We start from the raw sequence: 23,645 nt of genomic DNA on the forward strand, positions 1-23,645 counted from the left end.
CCTAGGAATTTCCTCCTCCAGCTGGTCTGGGGGTTGGACAGCTGGCACAACAAGGAGTGTCTGCTTGAATACAGTAATGCATTCCAAGCCTAAAATTGTTCCCAGGCCAAGTGTGGGGAAATGGCCAAGTGGAGGAATAACTCCAGCCTTGGGCAATCTTTGCAGTTTGGCTTGGATTTTCTGAGAGGTGTAGAGATGGGACTTTTCCTGGAGAACTGATGGCAGCATCTTTTTCTTGGTGTCTCAGCACTTGGTAGTCAGGGTTTAGAAATCCTGAGCTGGTTCTCTCTAAAACCATTTTGGCCTTGGTTGGGTGAGGAGCAGTTTTTGTTCCCTTCATCTGTCCTTGCAGGAAGAACTTGCCCTGTGTACTTTGGAGCTGTAGCAGCTGCCCCAGCACTGGGACCTGGGCTGGGAGCAAGGGAAGGGATGAATATGAATAGAACATCGCCAGCCTGCTGAACCTCAGAGTGCCTTCAAAGGCTGGCACACAGCTCTTGGACAGGGCTGGAACTCTGAAGACCTGTAGCCAAAGCCCCATCAGTTCCTATCTGGATTGTCGCTTGGACTGATGTTTTCTGTTAGACTGAGTCCAGCAGATCCCACATTTTTGCCATGGCCTCACTGTGCTTCCTGGTTAGGTTATTTTAAAACAAAGATGCTTCTTTGGAGCAGGGATTTCACATTCCTAAGAATCACAGTGCTCTTTGTGACACCTGCTGTGGGTGCAGGTGCCTGAGAGCACTTGGAACATGCTGGGATGGAGAACTGAAGATGAGCAGGAAGAGGGAGCTTCTTTCAAGGCTGCTTATGATCTCTTTAGAGCTTCTTGGACTATGGAATAGCTGGGCTGGTGTGTTTTCCAGCAGGCTCTGGAAGACCAAGTGAACAGTTTTGTGGGAAGGTCCTGCTGCTGTGCTTGAACAAGGAGTGGCTTCTTTCAAAGACACCTCTGGTAAACTGTCTCTTGCAGGAACACCTTCAAAACAGTCTTCCTGGATCATTCTCATCACCTTTCTTAAGCTGTTCTAAATCACTTATTACCTGTTCCCTATTCTGCCTTTCACCCTCTACCATCTAGTGCCAAGCCACAGGTCAGGAAAAGCCAAAATGCCTCTGCTTCACCTGCTGGTTGGCACTTGATGTTTACAGGTGAAGTCTTGGGAGGAAGCTTTTTGGAGTAGCCTGCAGAATACCCTAAAATTTCTGAACTTGGTGTGGATGGTTTTGATTTTGCAGCTGGAATTACACAACTGCTAAGGTGAAAGGATTGGAGGGAGAGGAGATCACTCATTTGGAAACAGGAATAAATATAAGCAAGGTGGGAAATGAAGCCAAGAACACTTTTGGCACATGGCTTCCAAGGCAGTAAAATGGTCTGTTCCACAGTGAGCAGGTTCCTGAAAGCAGCAGGGAATGCTCTGGTGACGTTCACTGCTATTGCTGGTGGCTGGGGTTTACTGATAACCCTCCTTGGAAGGCCAGGGAGTCATTGTCACATTCTGAATTCCAGACAGCGGGACAGAAGGGAGTAGGTCCCAGTGCCATGAGAACAGCATGACTAAGCCAGTGCCTTCAGCTCTGTGGCCTAAAACTGAATCTGCTCACTAGAAGTGGTGAGTAGAGCTGTGCTCTGGCTTCTCCCTTGTGTCCCTTTCCTAGTTAAGTCTCAGATCCTTGGAATGCCTTCATGGCAGGTTCTGCAGGCTGGAGGGGCTGGGTGTGTGGGCAAACAGGTACTGCACTCCTGAATCCAGATCTGCTACCCATACTTGTGGCTAAGTGGTGGTCTGGGCTCAGAACTTGAAAGCTTATGGAGACTCTTTGGACCTGTGAACCAGAATTGTGGTGTTTTGGAGCCTGCAGGAAAAGCACACCAAGCTGTGAAAATGAAGACTTGGTGGTGGCTGGAAGCTTTGTAGGTAGCAGATACTAGAGCCTCAGATGTGCTTGGAGAAGGTTCTGGGTGCACACCTGGGGTCTATTGTGCTCTTTAATTTCAGAGCTGGGGTGGCTGGGAGCCACTTGCACAGTGGTTCTTTTGTCAATGCCTGCTCGATTCCTGAAATAAAGTATTCCAGCAAGTGCTGGGTTTGCTCTGGGTAACCCTGTCTTTTGGGGCATCCATTGTTCAGGGAGTGCCTGAGATACTTGAAGTTCTTAGGGAATCAGAGCTGGGGACTCTTGGCTTGTGGGAGAACAGTGTGAGCAGTGGCACTGGGGCACATGGCTCTGCTCCCTCTGTGTGCCTCTGTCACCAGAGAGTAAAGTTCTGTGCTCTGCAGGGTTAGTTCAGGTGGGAGCCCTTAGCAATCCAAGAAGCAATGAGCACAGCTTTCCAAGGCTTCTTAGCACCCTACCCAAGGGGAATACAAGGTTGGAATATTTGCTTAATTGCTTGCCTTGAGTCTGAGGACTTCCCTTCCTCTCCAGATCAGACCAGACTGTGCTACAACAGCTGAACCACTGTCAAATTTAATGCTAATGGAGAGGGAGTGGCCTGCTACAGCCTTTTCTGTGTTTGTTCATGTGATTTTTTTTTTTTAAATCTTATGGATAATGCCATATTAAACAATGAAATAGAATATGGAGTAGCTTTCTCCAACATGCAAAGCTTGTCCTGTGCCTCAGCCAACAGAAGTTTCCCAGCAATTTTGACTTTGATTCTTCAGTATTAGCATAATGTTGCCACAACTTGGTTTGTACATACTTAAGGGAGGAAATAGCTTCAATTGAATCTGGCTATTAAAACCTCTTGATGATTGTAGCTTTGAGGATGTAAATCTTGAGTGCTGGCTGCCTGACAGCCACTGTCCAAGTGGAAAGAGTGTTGACTAAAGGTTGGAATTTTTCACTGTGAGTTGAATCCAGCCTTAATCCTTCCCATCTCCCAGGTGCGGAGACTGTTCATTGCTGTCTCCTCAGCTGCTGACACATGTGCTTTCCCTGGCCCTATGGCTACAGGGTGGGGTTTGTTTTGAGTTTACAAAGAATCCCTCATCATCTGGGTGTGGGGAGGGTTTTTCATAATATCCTGGGAAAACCACTTCTGCTGTTCCTGGTGGCATCACTAAATGCTTGCCCTTACCTAGAACAGTGGAATAACTTCCCCTGAACAAGGGAGAGTAGCAGATGGCCTGCATCAGGTAAAATTTGGGATGCAGTAACTGAAAACTGTGACAAAAATCCTGATGCTGGGCAAAGAGATGGAGAAATTAATTCTTACCTTGAGGGGGGATTTGTTGGCAGTGATAGTGGCAATTTCTCAAAATTTTAGGTAGGCTACAGAATTGTTGGTTGCTTATGCTCTCAGGGATGGAGCAATTCTCTGGGAGCCCCATTTGTGCTGGGAACCTCAGCGATTGCTGCCATCAGCACAGGCCTGTTCCTGTTATCATGCTCTGTGTTGACAAGCTGCTGGCTGCCATCAGTGTTTTCAGCACCCTCTTGGCCAGCTCTTCTGTGAATGGTGTTCAGTGACACACTTAAAATGATGTTCCCTCCACCTTGCTTGCAGGACTGTCCATGAGTGGGAATGTGCCAATATTGCCTCAGCAACTGGGTAGGGTTTGCAAAACCTTCCATGAACCAGGCTGTGGGCTTGGTTGTCCCAAAGCTTTGGGTGTGATTTTGCTGTAGGGGAGCAACTCCTGTTCTTGGTGCTGTCAAAAAGTCCTGCACAAAGTGGTTCCTCGTGGACTTGGGAGGAGGTCCCTGGGCTGAGAGGGCATTGTGGGGAGTCTCACAGAATCACAATGCTGTTCTGCCATGCTGGACTGACACACTCGCCTCTCTCTTAGATGGTAACACTTGGGTTATTGCACTTACTGTTGTGCTCAAGGTGCATCTCACTGCCTGTGCATGGAGAAATCGAGGTGTGTCTCCTGTGGCACATGAGCAAATGCTTGGGAATGACTGAATTTGGGGCTTCAGCAATCAGCATAACCTAAAATAGACCATTGGAGCTGCTGAGCTCTGACATAGATAAGAAGAGATTTGGTTTGCCATGGTTTCTAGGCATTTCTGTCCATATGGATTTTGACTGGCTGTGACTTTGAGGAGGTGTGTTGAGATTCCCTGGACTTCTGCAGTGGCAGGGAAGCAAGTTAAAAGCATCCACATATGCCATCCTCCAAGTTACGTGGCAGTTCACAAAGTGAAGTGTTGGTGAAGGGAGAGGATATGTCATGCAGTGCATCATTAGCTAGTGGAACTTATTTCTGCTGGAGATTCTAGAAACTGCTAGCTTGGAGAAAAACTAAAAAGACCTCCCTAATTATGCCAAACTTGGATGATTAATGCTAGTACCCTCGGTGCACTTAGGAGTGGCTACAGTGGTGGGTGCATGGAGGATTTGCCATCATTTCTTCTGTGTCTCCTCCCAAAGCATCCCTTCCTCCTGCAGTTTGCTGCTTTGCAGAGCAGACAGATAACATCCCATGTGGAGGAGGGATAGGGGAACAGCCTGTGACCTGGTGGCAATGACTATTCCTGTCTGGTTCATATTTGTGCCCTAATTCCATGTCTGTGCTGGATAACCCTGAGCAAACCTCGCAGAAAGGGCAGCGCTAAACAGGGAGAGGGACACAGGGACTGGTCACTGCTGTGGGACGGAATTCTGTGGCGCCCACTTCCCTTCCCCTCTCTGCCTGTTATCCATGGTCTTGCATGCCCTGTGCCTCTCTCCTAGAGATACTCAGGGCTGCAGGGCCCAAATCAGCCCAGACACAAAGCTTCAGAGTGCAGTTGGCAAAACAAACCCTGCAGTCCCAGAGCAGCAGAACTGACATTTTGGGACTGCCACAGTGAGTGTTTAAAAGCAAGGAGGGATGGGGCCTGCCTGCAATAAGTGCCATTCATGAGAAATAGTCTGTGGAATGCAAATATCTACATATCTTCAGTTTGTTTTCCCTCTCCTGTTATGCTAGCAGGTCCCTCTTGCTCTGATGTGCTGGCTGATAGTGTTAGAGCTGCCCTGAGCACTGTGATTGTGTTGCTGCTCTGACCACCTGTATGTGGGGTCAAGTCTAGCACTTCCTCGTGCTGCTGCTGAGCTTTATTTGCCACATCTGGGTGAGATGCTGCAGGTGCAGATCCCTGCATCAGGAAGATGAAGTGGATGATGCTTCAATTCATCAACAGAAAGGATTGCTATTCTTTTTGTGGCAGCACCTTTCAGCACAGCTTGCCTCACTGTCTGAGGGGCTTTTAGCTGATACATGGTAGCTAAGGTGTGGTCCATGTAGTTCTGAAGTGGTCCTGGTATCTCCTGGGAGTGGTGCATGCTGAGCTGCTGGGCAGGCTCTGTGACGTGCTATGTGCTCCAGTCTTGCATTCTCCTACTTGCTACTCGCTGCAAGAAAGTCCATGTGACCTTTTCCAATGTCAGGGGCTGATGGAAGTGCCTGTTCTCTCTAGAAATCCTCTGTGGCATAGATGGTTCAGAGCTAAGCCCCTTCCTGATGGCCCTCTGAAGAGGACTGGCTGCTCTGTGCAGATGTGTAGGCTGGGTATTTGCAGGGCTTCCTTGCCTTCTGCAGAGGCAGGAGAAGCAGCAGTGAGGATTCTCCATGCTCCCTATTGCCACGTTCCAGTTGCTGTGTGCAAAGAAATGTTTCAAGCCCTCCATCCTGGCATCCTCACTGTGCTGCAGCCAGGGTTCTGCTCCCTCCCCCTGTGCCTGCCATGGCTCAGGCCGGGGTCAGAGCCCTCTGGAGCTGTAAGTGAGGAGCTCCTCAAGGGAGGAGGAGTCTGTAGCAAATAGGCTACTGACTGATGCAGCAAGTCCTGGCTCTCACAACTTGGTGGCTCCTTAGCACTCTGGGACCCCATTTCTGCATCCTCTGCACAAAGGCTAGCAGGGAGAAATGGTGTGGCCTTAAAGCCAAGCTGGGCTCCTGTTGCCCAGAGCCCTCTATACCTACAAAACCTGCCATGAGATTAGAATTTCACTTGCCCTTCTCCCATGGCCTCTGCTCAGCATCCTGTGCTGCCGGGTGCCTGTGTCCAGGGGTCTGGCTGGGGAGGGGCTGTGTGTGGCTACAGGGATCAAGCTCCAGGCCTGCCTGGGTGGGCTCTCAGCTACTCTGGCAGCCCTGGCTGTGCTAGAGGAGCCAGGCAGGATCTGGCGGCAGGAGGAATCACTGGTGACTGTCTTGTACCTCTCCTGTGGGCACCTGGTAGGGCAGTCCAGGTGCTGATGGTGCAGGGTACTGGTCTGGAGTGTGTCTGTTGATCAGAGCTCCCAGGGCTCTGTGAGCTTGGGCTCACATTATTTCTCTTCAGTGTGAAAACCCTCACTGTGAGGGTTTTTGAGGGGATAAGCACAGCCTGAGTCCCAGCACAGAGCAGAGGAACACTGAACTGCTGGGCCATCCCTTCAGCCCAGCCCCTCTGTGGAAGAAGTGTGTGCAAGCTCTAAATGGGCAGTGATCTGGCAAGGCACCCTGTCCCTGGGAATCGGGCCCCCTTACCCATCAGAGATGCAATTCTGCTCCAACCAGCACCAGACTCCTGGCTTCTGTCTTCCCAGTCAGTGACTTCTTGAGGCAGAATGGTTGGGCTTGGGGGCCTGGGTGGCTGTTAATGAATTAACCCCTGGGGCAGAGAGGCAAGGAGTGTTCCTGTTGGCTGCTGCCCTGCACTGACTGGGTTGGAGACCTGTCTAAGGCCCCAGGACAGAAGGACACTTGCTAGCTGTCTGGCACCCTGGAGCAGGGTGGAGCTGCTCACTGTGGCTTCAATTCACCTAGAAACCCCTGACAGTCGCTTTGGGGAGGGTGGGGAGAAATCAGAGTGTCTCCTCTAGCACACACAGCAGCCCCAGTATCAGCTGCTGTTTAGGAGTGCCTGTGGCTGTCATCCCCTGCAGCATCTGCTGTATCCCTGCTGACTCTGCAGCAGCATGTGCTGAAAGGAGGGATGGTCAGATCTGTCAGGAGCCAGCAGTGTGAGGTACCCTATTTTTAACCCCAGCATTCCTGGGGGTGTCTGCTGTCTCTTCATGCCTCTTTTAAGTTTGTGACCTTCTACAGGTGGCTTCTTTTTTTATTTTTTTTTTTAAGCAACCTGCCTTGCTTTCCCATTATAATAGTTCTCAATGTATAAGTGCTTATTATTTCTGTGTTCAGGAATTCCAAACTGGGGCATCTCAATGATGCTTAAACTTCTGGTACATTGAAAAATCCTAAGTCCCTCATGTAAAAGTCCCTCATCTAAAGAGTTCACAGCCCTCAGCCTTTCCTTCTCTGATTAAATGTTCACTCCTAAAGTACAGGGACTGGGTCTGTGATTAGAACTGGCTGCTGGAACTCACACAGCCCTGAGTCCCCCTGTGACTGCTCCAGGCCTCCCGGGACACCTGGTGCAGTGGCTCTGAGGTGTCCAGGACTGCAGTTCTCACTAAGGGCATCTCAGTCACAGCTGATCAGAGAACACAAATGGTTGTACAGAGTGTTTTGTGCTGCATTTCTGGATTAGAGCTTTAGTGTTAGTCTGCAAACACACAGCTGATGTTCAGGGGGAGCCTTTGCTTCTGCATTTGCTCCTGCATTTGCTTCTGACTGCAGCATTTGAGAGAAACTCCCTTGAGTTTGAGGACCTTTTTCTGCAGATATGTCCAGTTCTTTCATTTCAGTGATATGCAGGAACATGCTGTACTTGGCAGTGGTCAGGCAACTGCAGGGCAGTCCCTTTTTTCCTAACACCAAGTACTAGATGGATACATGGGTGATAAAATACTGTCCTGCCAGCAGAGCCTTTGGGGTGTACCTGAGTGCTGTGGCCAGGGTATGCTGGACCTGAACACAAGCAGGGGGTGACAAATCTATCACAGCTGTGGCTGTGTGCTTGCTCCACCAGCACTTGGATGTGTCTCCCAGCTGGGCAGCAAAGACCTATTGGCACAGGTCTGTTAATGCTGTGACAGCCTTTCTGGCTGCTCAGGGAGGGTTTTGAGGAGGGCTTAAAGCTAAGAACTGATTTCTTTGTGTAACAAAATGCTGATGTGCAGTCTGCCAAGGGGGAGCTGCAGTGTGGGGCTGGATGGAGGCTGCTCCCAGAGGAGCCTCTGTAAGAGCAGTGGTACTCAGGACAGGCATTTCCCCTATTTGTGCTTATCCAACAAGTGAATTGGTGCTGTTTGTGGGGAAATAGCCACTTCTCATGGATCAGAAAAAGTGGCTGGACCTTCCTGCCTTGGAGTGTCAGGGTATGGCCCCAACCTGCTGCCCCTCACTTCTCCTTGGCCCCTTCCGCAGACACTCTTGCCCTTTGCTGTTCTCCCTGACACTACTGGGATGCTCCTGCTTCTGCCTGGAGTCCCTGTGGTTGAGGGTGTCTCGTGGCACAGAGCCCAGGGCCTGGCTCTCTGTCGTGGCAACGAGAGGGTTGTATGGTGGGAGAAGTGGCAAGCCTGCCGTGGTCCCCTTGTCCCAGCTGCCATTCCAGCCGTGCCCAAGCACGGCTGCTCTGCCTGAGCCATAATGGGGCTGAAAGCTGAGCATGGGGAATGTTGAATTTCTGCTCTGACCTCCTTCAGAAGTACTCAGGGTGATTTGGGTGTCTGGGCTGGGTTTATGTAGGGCTGTCAGAGCAGGTGAGAGGACTCTTCCCTGGTGCTGCTGCCTGGGAGGAGCTCCTGGGGAATTCTCTGTCCTCTGACTCACAAGCACAGTCTGGCTTGTGTGTGGGCTCTGTGACAAGCAGAAGCATCTGGTGAAGTGCTTGTGGTGTTCCTCAGGATCTTCTGAGAGTTACAGGGCTCTGCTGAGCTGGGCACTCTGCAGGGCTCCCTGGGCACTGCCGTGGAGGTGGCACACAGTTTGGGCTGTGCCCTGGGGAGCTGCTTGTGCCAGGATGCTGCTGCTGTTGGGGTCACCCTGCAGCTGGGAGTGAGGACTGGCAGGAGAGACCAAGGCCCTTCCCTGGCTCCCACAGCCCCCTCATGTGTGTCTCTTACCTCTGTATAGTATCAAGATGAGATTTTTAGGTTTTCAAAGATAACTGCTACTGAGATTTGCAAAGGGAAAGCACTGAAGTAGGAGGTATTTACAGAATTTCCATGAACTGCTTCTCTGAACAAATGCAGTCTCTTGACGTCGCTTTCTGGGAATTGTTTTGTTTAATCACTCTAAAACTTCTTTTAAATCTCCTGCAGCATTTAGAATGAGACAGTCATTCTGTCAGAGCAAGAGGTGGCATCTTCACAGGCATTTCCCATTGTGTCTGGATGGAAATATATGGGAGCCATGTGACTTTTCACATGTGTAGATGGTGATAGGACAAGCAGCAATTGTTTTAAAGAGGTGAGATTTAGATTAGCTATTGAGAAAAAAATGACCCCTGTGAGGGTAGTGAGGCTTTGGCACAGGTTGCCCATAGAAGCTGTGGCTGCCTCATCCCTGGAAGTGTCCAAGGCCAGGTTGGATAGGACTTGGAGCAAACCTGGTCTAGTGAAAGGTGCCCCTGCCCATGGCAGGGGTAGGAAAAAGATGATCTTTAAGGTCCCTCCAACCCAGGCCTCTATGATTTCTGACTGGTATGATTCTCGTGTTGACTAAATTTGGGTAGGTTTCTCAGCAGTGCCTCTAACTCATGCAAGTATCTTGATCTTCAGTGTGCAGTAGGAGAAAATTGAAGTCTGAAGTGATTATTGTGAAACATAAAATCAATGTGTCCATGTTGTCTTTGGTGTGAATTGTCACTGGGGCTCATTTTCACTTGGACTCTACAAATAAAATGTCATACATTTCATTACAGCTCCAACCTTGAGGTGTTCCTTGAGCTGATGAAAATCAGAGGTCAGGTTGCTTGGAATGTAGCTGTTGCAGTTCCCTTTGCTATTGGAAATTGCCTCCCAAAGCAGCTCCTTCCAGCCCTGTGGCAAAGGCCAGCCCAATGCCCTGAAGCTGGAATCTTCAAGGGGATAATGCAGTTGATGCCATTTGCTGCAAGATAATTCTATGGTTGTTTTATTTAAAAGGCAAATGAGCTTGCCTTGTAGGAGAGATTATTTCAGAGCATTCTGCTTTATGTGTGAGGAAGTAAGGTCATTCCTCCAGTCCTCCCTGTGGGGAAAGGGGGATGCATGGAGCAGGACAGGGATAGCAGCCAGCCCTGATGTTTGAGGGCGGGGGGACTTGCCTCCACAGCTGACTGTGGCTGTGGGCCTTTGAGGTGATTTAACAAAAATAAGGATGGTTTGAGTAGGTCTTTGAGGTTCCTGGAATGATTGGAAAATATCTCCAGGCTGTGTTGAATCAGCAATAGCAGTGGAACGCTGGCACTTGAAGCCAGACACACTTAAGGGTAATTCTCAGACTTGAGAATTACCCTCAGTTCTGACCCCAAATACCTTGGCTGTGATCCTCAGATACTGAGCAGGTACCAGCCTGGTGGGGTGGGAAGAGGGGCTAGATTTCATATTCTCTTGTGACTCTACTTTTAGCCTTCCAAGAAGCAAATTCCTTAGGAAGGAGAGGGAGAGGATCCCAGCATGCCCAGCTGGTTTTTGAGGGTCCAGAGGGCTCTCTGGTATAAGGCTCTGCAAACAGCTCCTCTGCTCAGGGCTGCATCCTTGGGGATTGCCCAAGCCCCTGAGGGCAGGTGCAAGGTGCTAATTTGGAAACATGCTACTTTCTAAAAATAATTACAGAAGAAAGACTATAAACAAACATCCTCCTCCCCAAAATCAATCATCCACAGCATGCTGTGAATTCCAACTGCTTGCTAAAATAAGCTTTAGAAGATCCTGTGAGCAGAAGGAGGCTGGTGCTCCAAACTGGAAGCTTCAGCATGACTTCCATGTTCTTCTGTTGTTCCACACCTTTTTGGATCAGGGATGATGTTCCCATGCAAACTGAGCTGATGGTCCTGCAGAGTGAAGTCCTGCTCCAGTGCCCACAGGAATTGTAGTTCCCTATTGCAGCACAAGCTGATCTTAAACTATAAAAGGCTGTGACCTCAGCAAGTCCAGAGTAGATCCATGCCTGCTGATCTGTAGCCCTTTGGAGGGGTAAGTCAGCTACTGGAATGCTTCTGACTGGTGGAATTTGCCTCAGAGCCAGGAGGGAATGCTGCCTGCTTGTTCTGTGGAAACACTGGGATGTTCTTGACTTCCTCAAGATTTTTCTCCTTCTACAGATGCAGGAAGCACTGAACTTTAGTTTAGCATTGTGCTGAGGGCTGAGGACAGACTGTTCTGGGTGGGCTTGCTCTGACTTCAGCTTTTAAAGCCTGTTCTAAGAAGGTGTGTTTCTGAGTTTGCTGGCAGTCAGAAGTCCTGTTTTATGTTCACAGAGGGCTTCAGTGGGGTTAATTTGCAATTGCACTAACTAATGCATCCCCTGTTCTTCAAAGCTCCTTATCCTTTTGTGTTTGTCATATGCAGTGTTTCTTAGAGACTTGATTTTGTAGCTCAGGTATACCCTTTGAGCATAGATACAAGAACAGGGGTGGGTTTTGTTGTTCCTGGGTCTTTCCCTTCTAGCAAAGCCTGTGCTGCCCTTCAGCCAAGCCAGGTGACACCAAGGGATCCCAAGAACATGGCAATGGGATACTGTGGTTTCCCCCTTTACCAGAGCAGCAAAAATAGTGTTTGTGCTGTCTGTTGGTAAGTGGACAATGACTTTGGGTGTGGCTTACTGACCCTGGACACCACTGATCCTCCCCAGAAGCTCTGTGCTGCTGTGCCCTCCCCTTGTTCTGCATGGCCAGACTGTTGTATGTCAAATAGCCATCAGTTTCCTCAGACCTGGCAGTTTCCACAGCAGCTGGGGAGCTGGGCTGAGCTCATGGTGACTGTGCCAGCCAAGCCACCAAGGGCTGTGGCCAGTCCAGCCCCAAGCAGGACAGTGTCACAGGGACTGTGGGTAGCAGGGCACCCTGGGCACTGTCCCTGAAGAAGAACAGGGGCCATAGGGAGAGATTTCACTGAAGGGACATGTGACAGGCTGTCACCTCTGCCAGCTGGGCAGTGGCTGCTGTAGCCCTGGTGCAGTAACAGGAGTAAGCTGTTGTAGGCACAGCTAGGGGTAGTAGGGGTGCCTTGCCATGGCTCTGGTCAGGCTGCTCCTACACTGCCCCACTGGGATGGGCTGTGTGAGTCAGGCTGTGAGACTGGGCCAAGGAGTTGCTTTTGGAGATGATGCTCCATGTCAGGCAGCTCTGGCCAGGGGACTGTGGTCACCCCTCACCCATGTGAGTCAGAGAGTGATGGGTGGTGGGATGGCTTCTGCTCTCCTGCCATCAGGACACTGCTCAGTTTGTGCTGGACTTGGTAGTGGCCTGAGGAAACCGGGATGCATTTGGTGCCTTCTGAGTTCTTGTGCAGATCCAGGCTAGAGGCAGCTGGGTTGGCAGCCCTGCACAGGCCTCTCACTTCTCCTCTGCCAGCAGCATCATTTTGGTGCTGCTCAGCATCTCTGGGCACAGAAATGCTGCTGGAAACACAGATCTCCTCCTCTGTAATTCCTCCCTTTTAGTTCCTCCTTTGGAGCTTTAGCTCTTAATATTGTAAATAGTGGGATGTGTAAATGCAGGCATGTCCACATACTATCAGCAAGGTTCATGGGGCAGCTCTGCGGTTTTCCCCCCAGGGATTGTGGCTCCCAGGGATGCTCATAGCTGACAGATGTGGTATGGGGAGTAACTGCAGATCTCCAGGACTGAAGAGGCTGCTGGCAAGGGCTGTGGTGTGTTGTGGGGTGCAGGGGAAAAGCAGTTTAGGATTGAACAGGACTTAATAGGAGGAACCAAGTCTGGTGACTTGGGGAGGACCGAGAGTACAGGGGTTAGGGGGATAAAGTGGGTCAGTCATGTGTAGGAAGGTGGCTGGTCAGTGTGTTTGGCCATGCCCTGCCCAGTGCAGTCTGTTCTGGCTGCACAGCAGCTGGAGTGGGACTGTGGCCTCAGAGGCTTGTATATCCTGGCCAGACTGAGAGCCTAAATGTGGCTGCTGCAGCATCCATATGGATTTTTCTGGTATTTTACGTGTAATTTCACTGGTGGACTTCCATCCTGTCCAGCCAGAGATGGGAGGAGGTTGGGGCTGTGGCTGCTGTCCTGGTTTGTGTGACCAGCCACGTATCTGTCCCTAGGATGGGGTATGTGTGTCCTATCACTGCTGGGCTCACATCTCCAGCCTTGCTGCCACTTGGATCTGGGGCCATGCAGTAGCAGCCTCACAACTTTTGGGCTGTTGCATCTATATACACAATGTCTTTTCATCTGGCGTAGAGCAGCTGGGCCTGTCAGGGGCTTCAAATGTGTGTTCCTGCCATCAATGTCTAACAAATTTTATGGCTTCTTTCCATTTTTGTAGGAAAAACCATCACCCTGATCCAGACATTGAAACTTGTCAGCTGATGGGACAAAGAGCTGAGACACTTGGCTGTACTAGGACACTAAAACATAGGGTTTAGCCAAAGAATATTTCCCCACTGTGGAGACTTACACCTGCCAAACCCTATAGCATTCTTAGGAGGCTTTTCTGTCCTCTTCTCCATTTCCAGATTTCCACGCATCATGGTATTCCTTTTGACTTCTTTTGCAAGCTAGCTCTGGCTCTGCCTTTGCTTCCCCTGTGCTTTGGTGTGGGTCCCTGGTGTGAGCTGCTGCCTGTGGGCTGGTTCTGCACCTCTGCTTCCAGCTGCTGCTCAGAGACTCCTCTTGGATGTTGTGACTGACCTGCTATTTCTCTCTCTTCCACTGTACCTCTTTCCCTCCAACCTGTCTTGTGCGTTCTCCGTTCTCCCCACTCCATCCCTGCAGGTTCATCATGCCTAGTGGCATATAAAAAGACTCCACCTCCTGTCCCACCTCGGACCACGTCCAAGCCGTTCATCTCTGTCACTGTGCAGAGCAGCACTGAGTCGGCGCAGGACACCTACCTGGACAGCCAGGACCACAAGAGTGAGGTCACCAGCCAGTCAGGGCTCAGCAATTCCTCAGACAGCTTGGACAGCACCAGGACACCCAGCGTGACCAGGGGCAGTATCGTGACTCCAGCCAGAGACACTCCAGAGTTACCTCAGAAAAATGCAACTTTGAAAAGTGACAAAGGGACTCTAACTAACGAAGAGCCTAAAGTGGAGAATATCCCCAAAAGAAAGCTGTCATCAATAGGAATACAAGTACGGAATAGTTTGTTCTCCTTTGTCCCAAGGAATGTCCTTGCCCCATCCATTTAATGTGTGCCTTTTCTGTGACCAGGTGTGCATATGAGATCACTTAGAATAGCAAGGCACACTGCCTTGTCAGAATAACTGCCTGTGTTCCCAGGGTGAGGGACTTTCTCTTAACAGCCCAGAAAGGACTAAGCTCTTTTAGTACAAATTCAAAATGTTTTCTAGAGCAGAGGGGCCATATTAACTGGGTGAATCTCTCTGAAGAAGCCTTTTGCTGCTGGTCTGCCTGTGCCCTGTACTCTGTATTGTTTCCTATCACTCTGCTCCTTGTCCATCATGGTTCTAGGGACAATTTTCCCCTGAGATGTGGGCCCTTCTGCTTGTTGTCCATGTGGGAAGGGCTGCTGCAGTGCCAGATGGTCCCAGGCCTGTAGGCAGGAGGGAGCAATTCCTTGCTGCCCAGTGTTTCCAGCAGGTTGGTGCTTCCCTTGCTGGAAGCATTTAACTGTGGGAATTGATGGAAATGAGCTGTTGATAACACAGTGACATGAGAACCCAGTGAGCAGTGTAAATGCATCAGCAAAATGCATCCTCTGGGGCTGTGCCTTCCTCTGGGACAGGTTTCTCAGTTACAGGTGGCTGTGAGCCCTGGTTCTGTCCCGGGTGCTGGTTAGCAGCAGAGGGGAACTTGGCCAGCTCCAAGTGCAGGATCTGAGCTTTGAGCTGCTCTGTGTGTGCTGAACGAGTTCTCCATCAGCTTTACAGCAAGGCCAGCTCAATACAGGTGACAGTGAAGGCCTCTCTGCAAGGCTGGTGGGCAGCTGCTGAAAGGGCAGCAAGGACACTGGAGAGGCTGACTGCCTTCCTCTGCTTTTCCTGTTCTGAGCTGGTTCCTAAGTCACCTGGATTTCTTTCCTAAAAACCTTCTTATCCAGAGCTATGGAGGGTGTCAGTCCCTGGGAGAGGCTTTGCTGTCAGTCTCAGTCACTTTGTTGTCCTCCCTTGAATTCTGTGGTCCCTCACTGTGTGGGATGCCACAGACACAGGGACACAGCCCCAGCCACACAGAGCCCAGGGCTCCTGGCACAGGTGGTGGCAACAGCCTGGCAGGACACAGCCCTGCTCCTGAGATGGGAGCAGAGCTGAACAGTAACCTCGTGCCTGTCCTTAGCCAGTCCTCCCGTGTGGTGTCAACATGCTGTGTGTGTGCACACTGCTGGTCTACTAATGTGGATTCCAGCCGCAAGTTCTCGTGTCTGTTTTTGTCTGTATTTTTTTTTTTTTTTTTTTTTGTTCAATAAGGTTGACTGCCTTCAGCCAGTGGCAAAAGAGGAGCCTCCTCCACCAGCCACCAAATTCCAGTCCATCGGGGTACAGGTAGAGGACGAGTGGCGGTAAGTGAGACGCAACTTGTGGAGTTTCCTTTTATTTTAAATTGTGCCTCCCCCACTTGTGCTTAGACCTTCCCTGCTTTGTGCTAGTCAGTGGTGTTGAATGGGGCCCATGGAGAGCTCTTCTTCCACAGCGCGCACCTGCTGCACAAAACCACTTGTTCTCTAACAGCCAGATCAATGGGAGCTGGAAATTAAATAAAAAAATTTAAAATTCCAAGCCGTAATTATAGACATGCGTCAGCCCTCTCATCTGAATGGCCGATTGCAGTAAGCAGGCAACCTTATAATTCTGTCTGTCTGAGCATGTGGTGTGTCTGTGTGTGAGGAGGGGCAGGGAGAGGCTCTGCTGTGGCCATGGATTTTGCTGTCAGCCAGGCCGAGCTCTGCTTTTGAATAATGGCTTTTGATCCCTGCAGAAACAGCCACTCTCGCAGCATGTCCTCCAAACAGGACACAGACTCGGACACGCAGGAGCCCAATAACTCTAGCTGTAAATCATCTGAGAGAAGCCTCGCTGAGTGCCCCCAGCACAACAACTCTGTTGGTGTTGATGCCTCCACCAGGCAACCAGCCAAGCCCTCACAGATAAAGAGAAACCTCTCCTATGGAGAAAACAACGACCCAGCCCTGGAGCCTTCCTCTCTCCCTCCTCCTGACCCCTGGCTTGAGAGCTCCTCCACGTCGCCGTCGGAGCCGGCACAGCCGGGGCCGTGCCGCCGGGACGGCTTCTGGTTCCTGAAGCTGCTGCAGGCAGAGACTGAGCGCCTGGAGGGCTGGTGCCGCCAGATGGACCAGGAGACCAAAGAGAACAATCTCTCTGAGGAAGGTGGGTGTGGGCAGCAGCCCAGCAGCTCCTCCCTCAAGGAGGAGTTGGGGCTGAGTATTGGGTCAGGTAAATTGCGGCTGCTCCATCCCTAGAAGTATCCAAGGCCAGCTTGGAGCAGCCTGCTCGAGTGAAAGGTGTCCCTGCCCCCATGGAATGAGATGAGCTCTAAGGTCTCTTCCCTCCCAAACATTTCTGGAGTTCTGTGAAATTGATGACAGCCCACAGAGGAAGAGCATGGAGATGAGGATGGGATGAGGAATGTTTTTTCCTTAGAAAGGGTAATATAGCTTCCTTTAGCAAATGGAGTACAAAGTAATTCTGTGATGCAGCATTAAAGATGTACAGGGGACGGTGTGGCTTCTGGCCACTCAAAGCTGCTAAAAGCTTAAATGGATTTAGACTTCAAAAAGGTTAAATGGAAAGAGTTTTCAGGGAGGCTATGGGATCTCTCTCTGCCTCACACATTACTCTCAGAGGCAGGGGAAAGCTTATCTGGCAGTGGGGCAGAAGGAATACAACTTCAGAGCTTGTTTGTTCAGTTCAGATGATGAACTTGTCTTTATAGCAAAGAGGAGGAGGTTTCTTCACACAGGAAAGCCTCGCTGAATTTGTGCTGGGTACAGCAAAAGCATGGAACTGGGATCACGAGGCTTTTTGATTTTATGGGGTTCAGTCCTAGCTGGGCTTGTTCCTCTGTTTTCAAATGCCTTGGCAAAACCTAGGCTTTTTGTGGGAATCATGCCTCTGGTGCATAGAGTGGTGGAGTGGGTGACGAGGCTGCAAAGGGCAGGATCTTTGTGTGGAGACTGGTTTTGATGTTTTTAAAACCTGAGAAAGGTGAAACAAAGGTGAGGCTCAGTTTTAGCTCACTGTCACTGCTGAGGCTCCACGAGCTAATCCCTAATCGGATTCCCTGAGGTGCTGCCCTGGCTGCCAGGAGGAGAGGCCATGCCAGGGATCTCCCTGCCTTGGGGCTGGCCTGCCTTGACCTGTAACAGGGAAAAACAGCAAGACCTGCATGGCATTGCTCTGTGAGTGCCAGGAGCAGGCTGCTTGATTGTGTCAGCACGGCCTTGGTGGGTGGGAGAGCCCACAATGTGTTTGTCCAGCCAAATTCTATCTCCTAAGCAGGTTCAGGGGCAGGACTCGGGTGGTCCCCGTTGGTGATGCAGCTGCAGGCACATGGGGCTCTGAACCTGCCTGTGGAAGGGAACAGGCCAGACTATACTTCCTTTAATGAGCAGAAGAAGATGTCAGTGCCCAGAGGCTGCTTTGAAAACCCATTGAGAGCAGCATAAGGTCCTGGGTGTTCAAAGCCTTGGCCTGCGTGTTAATCCCTGCTGGTACAGGGAGGCTGGAGAGTGGTCCCCATGTCCCCTTTGCCCTGTGCAGGGCTGGGAGAGCAGGCTGGCATCTGGAAGCAGCTACCAGCAGGCCTCGCTGAGGCGGTGCTGGTGGCTCTTCTGAAGGACGGAGGGCAGTTTGAGGGGCTCTCTGCCAGCTTGGATGTTGCAATATCCAGGTCTGTGTTTGGCCTGCAAGAAGCAATGGCAGACAAATGTAGTTTCAAAACTTCTTGTTCCTGAGAGCAGTTGGTGCCTTGAGATCTCTGAAATTCATTTTCTGATGACTTGAGTGTTTCTTTGTTCCAGAAATGCTGGAGTTCATTGCCTCATGGCTGTAATCAATAGTCTGTTCAACGCAGGTCTTTTTCTCTTTTTTTTGTTTTTTTTTTTTGTTTTTTTTTTTTGTTTTTTTGTTCCCCACAGTCTTAGGAAAAGTCCTGAGTGCAGTAGGCAGTGCACAGTTACTAATGTCACAAAAATTCCAGCAATTCCATGGCCTCTGTGAACAAAACTTGGTGAGTCTGGATCAATTTTTCCTGGTTTTTGAGAGGATGCCTCTTTCAACAGCACTACAAGAACTTGGCCAGGTGTTAAGAGGTTGCTGTCCTGTGAAAACAAAGCCAGCACAGCCATAGCTTGCAGTGGGGAGGGAAGGGGGAGGGGGTGATGGGCTAGCACAGAAGTGCCTCCTGATTCTGAAGGGCATTTTGCGGCAAACCCCTGAGGCTGGGCCAGATAGGGGGGACTGTTTGAAAAGTCTGCTCTTGATCACACATGCTCCCTTTGTGTGTGTGGCTGGTGACACTGCCCCCCACTCACTGGGAATTGATCTCTGAAAGGGAATGTGCAGAGGTTTGCCCTTGCTCGGAGCTGAGCTGGGCTAATGGGGATTGGTGGAATCCATGGTTTAATTTTCCCCTCGAGCTTTATGATAATACAGATTTTGCAGACTTCCTCGGAGGTGGATTCCCCTTTAGATGTAAAATAATCTTGGAGAGATTTGAGAAGCAGGAGAGGGAAAAGTGCTGATCCCAGCTGAGCAGCAGCACCAGCAGAGCTTTGTGTGAGCTGCTCGGGTCTGATCCCATGCTTTCCAGGGTCTGTGGTGGTGGTTCAGCTGTCTGGGAACTGGGAAAATCCTGTTCTTGGAAGAAACTTAAGCTACTTAAAAATTTTCAACCCAGCCTGAGAAGTACTGATGTTTTCAGGTTGTTTTGGGCGGAAATGTAGCAAAATAATTTTCCTTGTGACAGCTCAGTTGGGCTTCTTGGAGTGCTGCACATCCAGGCAGCAGAGCTGGGTATCCATTTCCATTATTTCCTTCCCTGAAATCAAGGTCTGTGTAAGAAACCAGTGTTGTTGCTCTAATTGCCATGCTAGGCACCTGCTGTTGGAGGTTCCTGCTGTGGGGTTAGTGCCAGCACTGGGTGTCTGATTGAGGATTATTCTGCTGTAAGGAGGAGTGCAGTCAGGACCTGCTTCTTGAGCTTGGCAGAAATTGTTTGGGCTATAAATCATGGCTTTGTGTGTCTGTGCTTAGGGCCAGTGTCTCCTGTGGGCTCTCAATGGGTTTGGTTACAGGCAGACATAAAGGGGGTGAAGGTGCTGTGCACGCTGCTCTGCTGGGTGTGTTCTTTCTGAAATGGTGTTTTTAATGCTTCTTCTAGAACCCTAATGCCAATCCCAGACCGACAGCCCAGGACTTGGCTGGATTTTGGGATCTCCTTCAGCTGTCCATTGAAGACATCAGCATGAAGTTTGATGAGCTGTACCACCTCAAAGCTAATAGCTGGCAATTGGCAGAGACACCAGAGAGAAAGGTGAGGGACACTGGGGAGTGGCCAGAACACCTTGTACTCATTTGGAGTACCTGAGCTCTGGTTTTGTCTGCAAACAGATGCTCTCAAGGGCTTTTGCCATCCTGTGCTTGTCGTCCCACAGCCTTGCAAGGCACCAAGGCCATACCTATTGAGGAACAATGGAAGAGTTTTATGCAAGGGGAAGAGGTGTTGGGTGGAGACAGCCTGAAGTAGTGAGCAGTGGTGCAGAGGCCTCAAAGTGTTCTAGCACTGTGTGGATGGATTTAACTGTCCCTGGTGCCCAAGTAATGTAAAAATCTACTTGAACCTTTGGAAAATGCAGGAGGTGGTGCCCTGGCTCTGCCAGTCAGGGTAGGGAGGACTGTGGCTCAGGGCAGCATGGCTTATTAAAATGTTGCAGTTCCACATCCAGTTGTGTCTTCACGCTGCCTGTGCTCTGAGCTACAGCTGAACCAGACAATCTCTGAGCTCCAGGCCACTTCAGAAGAGCCATGGTACTTCCTGTACCATGAAGGGGAGGGTTAGGCTGGATATCAGGGAGAGGTTCTTCCCCAGAGGGTGGTGGGCACTGCCCAAACTCCCCAGGGAATGGGCATAGACCCACAAGGCTGCCAGGTACAAGGTGCCCTGCAGGGCTTGGACTTGATGATCCTGTTTGTGGATCATCAGCCTCTGGATTGTGGACTCCCATCCTAGGAAATGTCCAAGGCCAGGTTGGACAGGGTCTAGTGGAAGGCGTCCCTGCCATGGCAGGGGAGTGGAATTGGATGATCTTCCAAGCCAGACCATTCTGTGATTCCATGATTGTTGTGGGTACCTTCCCATTCAGGACATTCTGAGACTACATGAAATGCAAAATGGCTTCCTGTAGAAATCAGGGCAGCATGATCCTATTCCCTCTGGCAAGGACCCACCAGGGCCAAGCCAGCGCCCAACTGCATACATTTATATCAGGTCTGGCTTTTCCTTCCTGTCTCCCTAAAGGAAGAGAAGAAACCACCCCCTCCAGTGCCAAAGAAGCCGGCCAAGTCCAAATCGCAGCTGAGCCGGGACAAAGGCTCCGACTCAGACAAGCAACGGCAGGAGGCGCGGAAGCGGCTGATGGCGGCCAAGCGCGCGGCATCTGTGAGGCAGAACTCAGCCACCGAGAGCGCCGACAGCATTGAGATCTACGTCCCTGAGGCCCAGACCCGCCTCTGAGCCTGGCCATGGCCAGCCCGTGGCTTTTATAAGTCATTAAATGGAAAAAAAAAAAAAAAAGGTTCTCTGGAAATTAGTGTGATTTATTCAGTCTAGAGACAATGAGCCATCCTTGAAAAGGGCTCCTGAGTTGGCTTTTTTTTCTCTCTCAGCTTTAAGTAATGAAGATTTTAGCAAAAAAAAAAAAAAATTTAAAAAAAAAATGCCCCTTGTTTTCTCCCCAGCTGTGGTATTGCTAATGGACTGGACAGACTCCTGGGAGCTCCAGCCCCTCAACTTGGAACTTCAGTCTTTTTACTTGTTCTATCTCATGAGAATTATTAGCTTGTTTACAAGAAGAGGATAAGAAAACATGAAGCCTTGAGCACTTGCCATGCTGTGTTCTTCCTCCTCCTCAGATCTGTTCTGCCCTTCTCATCCTTTATTTTTCCCTCCTCCTGCTCCTGTTCCCCCACCCTTTGCATGGTTTTGGTTCCTGTGTCGGGACCCTGTTGTCCCTGCAGAGAACACCCATGGTGTGTCATTCCTGCTGCCCTCTCCAGCCAACAGCCTCCTGGCCTTTGTGCTCTTGGGATGGGGATGTCGGGGCAGGGCCGGACAGGCACAGGGGGCCATATCCTCACTTTGTTGGAGGGAGAGGACTCCGGGGCTGGGGATTGTGGGGTTGAAATGCAGCCCAGAAGCAAAACGTGCAATAAATCTGGTGTAGGGGATCCTCAGAGCCGGACCCTACTCCAGCACAGGAGCGGAGCTGAAGGACAGAGCATGAGGCACATCGCTTTGATTCCCATTCCCACACTGTTTTCCTTGGCTGGCCGGAGGAGAGAGGAGCTGCTGCAGCAGGGCTGTAGGGTCGGTGTGCCCAGGAGGAGGGGGTGTACATATGCACATATACACTTAGTAGTACCTGTATAGTAATTCCTACACATGGATCCTGCCCACACTACCGTGGGGGTGGGCAGATGTATAGCATATATTTTTACATGTACTATATCTAGATGTGTGTCCAAGTGTGTGTAAAAATATATACCCTGTGTGTAAGCAGATGACTATTTTTTTCCTTATCTCCCTGCTCTCTGGGTAGAGGAAGGATTGCTAAATATTTTTTAGCCCTTTTTTTTTTTTTTTTTTTTTTTTCCCTTTGTAGGTCTCCCTTCTGGTCTGGCTCCTTGGAGCCAGAACTGCCACCCCCTGATTCTTTGCCACCCTCTCACACTGAAGGGTTTTTGTCCCATCCTGAGGGATCTTGCTGGGGCTTTTTTTTTTTGTTTTTTTTTCTTGTCACATGTTTGAACAAGTTGGGAGATTGTGTGCTACTGTCATGAGGGTGGAGGGGGAATCCCAGTGGTTTCAGTGAGAGTTGGTGATTCAGAAGGCAAAAAATAAATAAAAGTGAAATCCTGAATGCTGCCTACTGCCCATTGTGTGCTGTCTGGGGCTGTCCAGGAAAGTGGCTGTCAGAGGTCTCTGCCCCCAGCTTGGCTGTGCTGGGATTCAGATTGGCCTGGAGGTGGGGGTCAGGCTTTGCTCCCAGGGGACAAGGGGAAGCAGCCTCAGGTTGCTCCAGGGGAGGTTTACATTGGCTACTGGGGGAAAAGCTTTCATGGGAAATGTGGCCAGGGCTGTCAGGGCAGGAGAGTCCTGGAGGTGTTGGAAAGCTGTGTGCAGGTGGCACCTGGGAATGTGTGGGCATACTGGGATTTGGCAGCAGCTGTGACTCATCTTGGAGGCCTTTCCCAAACCTAAAGAGTCCATGGGGGCAGAGACACGGTCGGGTTGCACTGTTGGGTTTTGTGGCCAATTTGTAAACATGCGGCTCTAGGGATCTCTGACATAGAAAGGGGGAACACCAAGGAAATGTGGAGGTTTATTTATTTATTTTTATCATTTGCTCTTTCCAGCTGCTGTTAATGGACTGATGAAATGATCCTTGCTGCCCTGGGCTGGGCTTGCTCATAATATTTATGTTCTTACATAATACAGATTTGTATATATCTATGTATGTCCATATATTTTAACATGTAAGTGAATTTATACAGCTGTAAAAATTAATTTTAATATGATTTTGTATCTTATAATTAATACAATATTTTAAATTCACCTACATATATTAAAACACATAAATACAGAGGTAGAGCTACGTACTTCCATATGCATATAAATATGTGTAAGACGTTTACAAAAATGTGTTATACATATTTAAACACATCTTTCATAAATCTCAGATTTGTTGTAGATATTTAACACCCCTTTTATAAATAATTTCATACTCACTCCTTCTATCCACCTGTTCATTCTGAGCCCAAAGGACGCGGGCACCCAATCACGGGGCTGCCTGAGATCACGTGGGGATGGTGGTGTCACGAGATGGCTGCCTGCCAATCACAGGGCGGTGTGACGTTAACAAAATGGCTGCGCCCTGCTATAAGATGGCGGGTGAAACAAAATGGCCGCCCCCAGTGGATACAGGCGGTGAGGCCGTCCGTCAAAGGACTTCCGGGCCGTATCAACCAATTACAGCACTGTACGTGCCTCTGCGGTGAATGGCCGAGAAAGGGCGTCGACGTGGGCGTGGTGGGCGGGGCCTCCCCGTGCTCGGTGCCCAGCTTCGGCAGGCTGGGTTGGAGGGCGCCGTGTCTGTGTCCCCATCCCCGTCTCGGCCAGGCGCTGCAGCCCCGCGTTCTTCCGGCTCTTTCCGTGGCTCTCGACCCCAGCCGCACAGTGCCCGTTCCCCGGAAATCCACGGGAAGCCCCGGCTCGGCTCGTTGTGCCCGGCCCTGGCCCGGTTCCCCCACGGAGACGGGCAGCGCCCGTGTCGGGACACGCTCCCGGCACTGCCCGGACCCTCGGGATGCGCAGCACACCCGGCTCCTTGCGCTGTTTTGGGCACAGCCCGGGCACGCCCCGCCCAGCCGTGGGGGGGCGGCTGCCAG

General features: G+C 50.4%; 1 protein-coding gene across 5 annotated transcripts in view; it reads left to right on the plus strand.

Annotated features, from left to right (window-relative positions):
- DLGAP4 (DLG associated protein 4) overlaps window positions 1-21,159 on the plus strand; it is a 59,177-nt gene extending 38,018 nt beyond the window's left edge. For all 5 annotated transcript variants that reach the window (XM_062504737.1, XM_062504735.1, XM_062504736.1 and 2 more), the window contains 6 exons: window positions 13,771-14,132; window positions 15,429-15,520; window positions 15,937-16,346; window positions 18,116-18,207; window positions 19,360-19,512; window positions 20,497-21,159. In XM_062504737.1, coding sequence (XP_062360721.1) covers window positions 13,771-14,132; window positions 15,429-15,520; window positions 15,937-16,346; window positions 18,116-18,207; window positions 19,360-19,512; window positions 20,497-20,712 — 1,325 coding nt within the window. In that variant the 3' untranslated portion in view covers window positions 20,713-21,159. The remainder of the gene's footprint in view (window positions 1-13,770; window positions 14,133-15,428; window positions 15,521-15,936; window positions 16,347-18,115; window positions 18,208-19,359; window positions 19,513-20,496) is intronic.
- Window positions 21,160-23,645: the final 2,486 nt, after the last annotated feature.

The sequence above is a fragment of the Cinclus cinclus genome, chromosome 18 (assembly GCF_963662255.1).
Source record: "Cinclus cinclus chromosome 18, bCinCin1.1, whole genome shotgun sequence".
In the NCBI taxonomy this organism is placed as follows: domain Eukaryota; kingdom Metazoa; phylum Chordata; class Aves; order Passeriformes; family Cinclidae; genus Cinclus; species Cinclus cinclus.